At 37.7% G+C, this 8042-nt stretch overlaps 1 protein-coding gene across 1 annotated transcript in view; it reads left to right on the top strand.

Annotated features, from left to right (window-relative positions):
• The window catches only part of LOC113616456 (cilia- and flagella-associated protein 47-like), a gene marked incomplete at its 5' end in the record, with an annotated part of 358695 nt that overhangs the window by 149152 nt on the left and 201501 nt on the right, over positions 1-8042 (top strand). Inside the window, 2 exon segments of the mRNA XM_027099781.1 lie at positions 6004-6074; positions 7528-7673. Of these exon segments, the coding sequence (XP_026955582.1) occupies positions 6004-6074; positions 7528-7673 (217 nt within the window).

Here is an 8042-nt window from a genome sequence, read left to right on the forward strand (position 1 = left end):
TAATACTGTACTGTCTTAGTTCTTCTCTCAAGTCTTCCTGTGAGGAAAGAAACATAAAGATGCAGTGACATTGAGTGTTGGGTCAGGGAGAACATAGAGTAGTCAGGCTTCGGCAGATTAGCTCTCAAAGAAAAATTCAGAGCCGTTAATTTAAAGGATCGCAGATTTACTCCTGTGCACCTCTTTAAAGACTGTCTCCCAGATCAAAGGCAAGGGTGAGACAAAGACGAAAGCCACACAGTTCCTCAAGGAAAAGGGCTGGTCCTTGGTATGTCATTTCAGCATTGACATGGATTGAATACTGAGCCCCAAATCCATATGTTGAGTTGTGATAGAATAGTCTCAAGTTCACCAAAAACCTTGCTTTTCTGACAATTCTGAACAGATTTATTAGAAGCATTACTGTGGCTCCTTCTTCTAGGGTCCTGACTGCTTTCTGTGTAACACCTCCAGGCTCCGGTTCATGTAACAGGCAAGCCTTTATTCATTTTCTCAAGGATCAGCTGAAGTATCCAGAACTCCAGCAATCAAGTCCACTTTATAGGCAGCAGAAAGGATAAGAGTGTGCCCTTTTTCTGTTAGGGAAGCTTCCCAGAAATACCACATAGCACTTCTGCTTGTAGCCATTGATCCAGTCTTAATCAGATGACCAACCCTAGCTGGAAGGAAGACTGAGAAACTGCCCTTCTCCACATACACATCAAAAGAAAATGAGGGTTTTGTCAAGGAGGAGGGAAGGACCAGGGGTTATTGGGATAGGCAACCAACAAGTTCCACCGTGAGGGGAGCACAAAAGAGTGTTTTTCTTCCAAATAGCACAACGTTATCTAATATTTCATCAATCTGACTTCATCAGCATAATGAGGCCTTTTGATCTTTAAATATAATCTTAATAAAACAATACTTAATAATGTGACACATCCTGTTTTTATTAAAGCTCTCCTTAATGTTTGTCTTGAACAGATTTCCAGACACAAAATTTAAGAACATGCATTTCAATCATGACCAGAATGGAAGTCTGGTGCAGTACCTCTATGATTAACTTTCATATGTAATATACCATATAATAAGTATTACATTATCTCAGTAAAGCCCTGGTCTGGTCTCTAGGTTTAATCATCAAGGTAACATAAGAGAACAAGAAAATGTTTTTAAAAATCTCCATAAGCTAACTGGATTATTTTTAGAGCTTTGTTACAAATATCCTTGTTTTCCTCTTTTAGGCACATGGTAATATTGCACTTCCCCACTAATGTTGAAGTTATCCATGAACACATAACTCAATCGGCCAATGGCATGTGAGAACTGCTGACTGTTTTTTCCAGGTGGTAGCTTTAAGACCCAGTGAGCAATTTTTCTTGTCCCCTCTCCCTGCCACAGTTATTAGAGAGGCACATTTAGAAATGGAGGCCTCCTTCACCAAAGATCACTACATGTGTGAGCAAGAAATAAACTATTGTGTTAATCCACTGAGATGTGGAGTTGTTACTGTAGCATGACCTAACGTATACTAACTGATACTCCTCTTCAGAGTCACTTCTGTTAATATCTCCCCACATGATAAATAACCTCTTCTCAAATGAGCCGTAAAGTGCTGAAATTATCTTTTAGATGGCATAAAAAAGGATCTCCTATTTAAAAATGTAAAATGTCTCTGTAAACTGGTCTTCTTAAGCAACAGATACATATAAAACAACACAGTTGAAACCACATGGATGAGGAAACTTTATGTTCATCACATATTTTACTGTATGTGAACATGATCCCTGAGCATAAGCAAGAGCAGTTAAGAAGCTTTTATTCTAATTAAATCCCAAGGATTATCAGAAAGGATCAGGACAGGAGACTGATTTTAGCCACACTTTAAAATTGAGTGATGGATCAGCAGTGCTCAGAAATTGGCAATTTGTAAATAATTTCCTACAGTGATATGACTTGCAATTTTTTTCCAGCAATTTTGAATTACTTATCACTCAATAAATTTTTACTAAGTGGCACCTTAAGTACTGTTCTTAGTACTGGAGAAACATTGGGATAAATAAGTCACAGATCTGGCCCTAAAGTTGCCAACCATCAAGCAGAGAAGAAAAAATCTACACAAATGTAAGCAATTATACAGGGCAGAATGCATTCAGTAGTATGTGTTATACCAAAAAATAATATATATATATATATATATATATATGTATATGCTCTGTGAGCTGATTGGCAAGGAATATCACTATGTAGATATTATTGAGATCTTCGTGAAAGATAAAACATTGAAGGAGAAAAATGAGGTCCTAGTAACCTTTTTTCCATGTGTACACCATGTTCTCCTTTATCATATACAAATTGGGATCTGAAATATGAGTATGATCTTGACGGCCAGAATCTAAAGCAGGGGCAGAACTTTCCTACAAATATCCTACAAATATAGAAATATCATAGGAAGAGGGAATCGCAGAAGCATTGGGGGGAGTGGGGGACAGGCAGGCAAGGAGAAGTACAAGGCATACGCTTATAAATATGGACTATAGGGTCAGCATAGGAAAGTGTGAATTCAAGTTGAAGAGGTATTGAAGTGTTTATCATTCTGCTTTGTACTTATTTCTTGTAGAGCTACTTTGCATGACAGACTGGATACTCTGTGAACTGAGGGGTTTCATCATTCGTCATTGTTCCCAGTATAGCTTGGCCCAGAATAGCCACCCAAATGATGAAAGAAGGCCCTGGTAGAGAGATGTTTCTGAGTCTTGTTTAAAAAAAAAAAAAAAAAAGCTGGGTTCTGGAGAGCCATGATTTTAAAATATTTCATTCTGCTACACTGAATAATTAGTAACAGTTAGAATTAGGCAAGTCTGTAAGGAAAGCAGAGTGAATCAAAAACCAGATGTATATACTAAGAGTAACAATCTGCCATGATCCTCTTGCTCTCGATTAGGGTTTCATATGAGGTTTTAATGTTGTCAAGCTCTTTGGTAGTCTTATGAAACCTATTCTACTTCACAGAATAGTGTTTTATAAATACATAAAATAAGATGCAAGGATTACAGAGTGTCTTAATCTACTTGGGATGCCATAACAAGATACCATAGACTGGGTGGCTTAAACAACAGAAATTTATTTCTCACAGTTCTGGTGACTGAAAAGTCCAAGGTGCCAGCAAGTTAGGTTTCATTCTGAGGCCTCTTCTTTTGACTTATGGGTGGTGGCCATCTCACTGTGTGCTCACATGACCTCTTCTTTGTGCACACATGGAGAGAGAGGTTGAGCTCACTGGTGTCTCTTTCTGTAAGGATGCTAATTCTGTCTTATTAGCACCCCACCCTTATGATGTTATTTAACCTCGATTACCTTCCAATATGCCCTCTCTCCAAATGCAGTCATTTTGGGAGTTAAGGCTTCAACATATGAATTTAAGGGTGACACAGTTCAGTCCATAGCATAGAAGAAAGTAATAGTCTAGTAGATTATCAAAATATTTAAAAATTGTAATATGTTAAAATATATACTTCTTCATTAACACAATACATAGTAAGATCTACTGGTAGAGATTAACTACCATACTCTAAAAGTAGCAATGAAATAAATGACAGCTCAAGAATATGTGCAAGAACTGAAATGTGATGTATACATATTTGTGATTGTTTGGTGATCAATTCATAGTATAGTTAACCACTACTACTGTGGTTTGGTTTAACTTGCTATTAAGAGTTAGTGGACATAAAGATGAATTTTTCCCCATTTAAATTCACAGATTCACTCTGTCCTTGTACCACAGGTTAGCACCCCTTGCTTTAGAGACTTCTCAACTGTTCAGGAGCCAAAGTGGTACAAAAGGCAGCAAACATTCCATTTTAACAGCCCTCCAGATGGCCATGGGGCCCTATTTTGACAAACTCATGGAAACATGGAGGATGTAATGAATCTAAAAATTGATCCTCTTATATTCCTTCCTGTGATGCATAAAAACTAGACTTGAACAAGATCATTTGCTGTTTGGTTTGGATGCAGCCCTGAATGCTGCATACTTCAACCCAGAAGTATGAAAGCTTATAATAAAGATCTTCCTTCCCTGTTGGAGAAGCTTGAGAAGGAAGCCATTCTTGCAGCTGATTTATTCATGCCCTGACTAGAACCAGTTCAATATCGTTTTGATTATTTTAGCTTGAAAAGAGCTGTATTACCACTATTGCAGAGGAAAAAGTAATGCCATCCCTTCCCACCTCATAAGTAAGTTCTACTCCCTGACTTTGGCCTACTACTAAATTAGCAGAAAATATTCCATTGCTTGATCTACAGTGTTTTGTATAATTTTAACCTCTTTTGATGCTATTCTTCCTTAAGACCAAGGCTTTGAAATGCTCCCTCTGCCTTAGCTTCAACAATAATCAATGAGCATTTGGGAAAGTGATAGCATGGATTGAGGTATGGGGATTAACAAAAAGGTGAGTGAATTGTTTTCTTTTCTGTCTTTGGAACATGCAAGATACTGGTTTTGTAATCAAATTGGGTTTGTCATCAAATTTCTAGGGTCAAGAACATTGATCAGGTAAATTAGAATTTTCCTGAGCCAGATTATTTTATTAAATTATTTTCTGATGTCTCTGAATTAATCATGACAATCATTAGCTTTATGAGCAAGTCAATCAAATTCTTAGATCTATAAATTATTTTTATTTGTCTTTACCATAAATAGTACAGGTAACTCAATTTTTCTGGGTTTGAGACTTTCCTTTGAGGATAAGGCAACTCTGATTTATTCAAAAAGGTACTTTCATTAGCTGTTCTCCAACAAAATAGGTAAAGAAAAGAAAAAGGAGACAAAGCCCCCAAATTGCTCTGCTTTTCTATTCACTGTGAAAAAACAAAAATGACTGAAGGGCTAGTGATTGCAAGTATTGAACAAAATGAGGTTTGGAGATTATCTGAGCATTTTAATCAGGCATTCTACCCAGAGTTCCATTATCAAAGAGATGGCATCAGAGCGGTACATTGAGAAATAAGCATTCTTTGTTGTTCTTTCCACTCTTTGTATTGTCTCTCTTATAAATGCTAAAATATTCGTCTACTATGTCTATCATAGCCTTTAGGGATCTATCAAATGCTCAAATGACATAAAAGTATTAAATGTTCTTTTTAAAAAAGGGAATTACTGAAACCGATAGAATGCCTGTGAGTAGAAGTAAAGCACAGAATAATGACAAGAGGTGGTAAATAACCTTATTAAGAATGTGGTGTAAAGAAAAGACAGTGTTTGGAGAAAAGGAATAGATATGGTTGGAAGAACATTACTTAGAAATAGTATATTTTTACAGCATCAAACTCAAACAAATCAGCTGGCAAGGTGAGAAAATACGGGATGTTTATATTCTCAGAAAAAAATCAGGCAAACAATGTCTTAGAGCCTAGGTCCTAATTGACAGCAAAATAATCATGAATACCAAGAGGAGCAATTTGGAGAAAGTTGATGGGTTCTGGAAGACATGGAACCTTCCAAGGGAGGCCCTTGCTTCAGACTGTGATTGGCTAATTTTCAGAAGTGCAACAAGAGATTAAACAGCTGCCCAAGTCTCCTTCTACCTTTATGAGAAAGAAACAAATGTGGGAACAGTTAGCTTAGAGAAGAGAATTTTTCAAGAAATCAGGTTCTAGAACCATTTTTGGAGAGACTGCCTATGTAGTCCTAAGTTGAGACACCCTCCTTTGGAGTCTGAGGATTTGGGTTTTTATTATTATTATCAACTGTTTACTTCTCTACAGTATTTGCAAGTAAAAAGGAATTGTTTTTACCAAAATTTTTAAAAAGCAATGGTGAAGATATAAATGATTTTTCTTATTTTTAAAATTTCTAACGATATAAATGTAAAAATGATCTTGGAAATACATCTGTGGTCTTTGCATATTATATTGTAGGTAGCCATAATTTTTAAGGATGTGTAAAAGATTGAATTAAGATAGAATACTGTTTTTGAGTCTTGTTTGTGCTGTTGATGTTGTCTTCCTGTTCCCTTATGACAGCGGTGCTGTGAGTAGCAGTGAACATGATGTTGCTGAGGGCTGTTCCCAGGCCCCAGATGCCTTAAAAACCTGTGAGTGCTGCAAATAAAAGCTTTTATCTTTTTGCATATCTTATTTTTATATAGAGAGCATAATATGAAATGAAATAGTCAGTAAATGCGACTGTAGACAGAACGGTAAGCCCTGGGGATTGCTAGCCACATGGGAGCCCGAGGTGTTGGTCCTCAGCCTTTTCTGCACCATGACCCTTTGGAAAACTCTGTCCACATCCTGCCTTTCACTGCTGAGTCTTAGTTTCCTCGCCTGTACAATGAATGTATTTCAATAAGGGACCTTTATGGTTCCTTTGGCTTATTCTGAACTGTTTAAACCTATTTAGGTGACAGGTCTCATCATGTTTAAAATGTTAAGCAGAAGACAGATTTACTTTGTTTTATGAAATAACTATAGATTTAGAAAATGTGGATAGAATGATGGATAGGAAAATGGATATGGGGATGTTCTGGTGATCTCTAGCTACAGAACAAACCACCTCAAATGTAGTGGTATTAAATAACAAAAATGCCTTATATTATGATCTCTCACACTTCGGGGGTGACTGGCCTCAGCTAGGTGACTCTTGCTCAGGGTCTCTCAGGCAGTTGCTGTCAGATCGAGGGTGGGGCTGTTGTCTTGGACGCTTACATGCAGCCTGTCTATGTGGCCTTGGCTTCTTCACAGGATGGCAACTTGGTTCTAAAAGCAAGTGAACCAGGAAGGAGAGATGATTAGGAAGAAGTTGAATTACATTTTCTGATCTAGTGTCAGAAGTCATACTGCTTGATTTTGCTGCATTCTAGCATACTCTCCGTTAGGATCAGGTCACTAAGACTGGCCCACCGTATCTCCACATTCAAGACAGTATTGAGGGGGCTTCCCTGGTGGCGCAGTGGTTGGGAGTCCGCCTGCCGATGCAGGGGACACGGGTTCGTGCCCCGGTCCGGGAAGAGCCCACATGCCGCGGAGCGGCTGGACCCGTGAGTCATGGCCGCTGAGCCTGTGCGTCCGGAGCCTGTGCTCCGCAACGGGGGAGAGAGACAGTATTGAGGAGTTTGTGGATATGTTTTAAAAAACAACAAAAAGATAAAACTATAAACAGTCCTTTATTTCCAGTTTAAGTTGTCTGTTACACCCTGTAATTTGAATCATTGCATAGTCCACAAAAAAGCTGAAGATTCTGGAATGATCTCTTTGCTATTTATTTTTATATGTATATCTAGGCTAATTTTAAACACTAGTGAAGTTCCTTTTGTTTTTTAAGGCATCTTTAATAGAGGGTCATAATTACACATTTTTATTATGTCAAGCTTGGGCTGGGGTCCCCCATACTTTCATTAACAAATGCATCATCTAATTTTGTGTGCTAATGCTTTGAACATTTTAAAAATTCATCCCCAAACTCTAATCACTAATTGAAACAGCTGCTTTATTTGAACAGCACTTATGAAGTGATACGTAAACAAGCCCTACTTCATGTTTTGGCAGTAATTAAGTCCAATTTCATCAAAGAGTTCTTCTGCTCTACACATACTCTTCACCTGGGAGCGAAAGAGACTTCAAGCCTGGAGGTCTTCTTTCTCCCCTTTGGCATGCACACCCGCTACTGTGTCATCATCCTCAGCGACAAAAAGGTGAGAATGGAACTGTGGTGTGTGCTTTCATCAAGGGCTGGCACTTTAATGGAATAACCAATGCAGGCAACTTGAAGGCAGCTGAAGACTATAGGAATGTAGATAACAATGTCAGCCCTCTAGTTGCTAAACAAAGATCTTATCCTCAAGAATAAGCAAAGAGTTACACTAGTTGTAAATTTTATTGGGTTGGCCAAAAAGTTCCTTCGGTTTTAAAGTAAAAATAAAAGGCACATTTTTCATTTTCACCAAGAACTTTATTGAACAACGTATTCACCGTTTTGTTCCACTACCTTCTGCCGTTTTTCAGGCAACTTCATAATTCCATCTTCCCAAAACTTTTTTTTTTTTTTTTTTTTTTTTTTTTTT

The sequence above is a fragment of the Aethalodelphis obliquidens genome, unplaced genomic scaffold (assembly GCF_003676395.1).
Source record: "Aethalodelphis obliquidens isolate GAN/ISIS:26980383/991018 unplaced genomic scaffold, ASM367639v1 scaffold141, whole genome shotgun sequence".
Taxonomy (NCBI): Eukaryota; Metazoa; Chordata; class Mammalia; order Artiodactyla; family Delphinidae; genus Aethalodelphis; species Aethalodelphis obliquidens.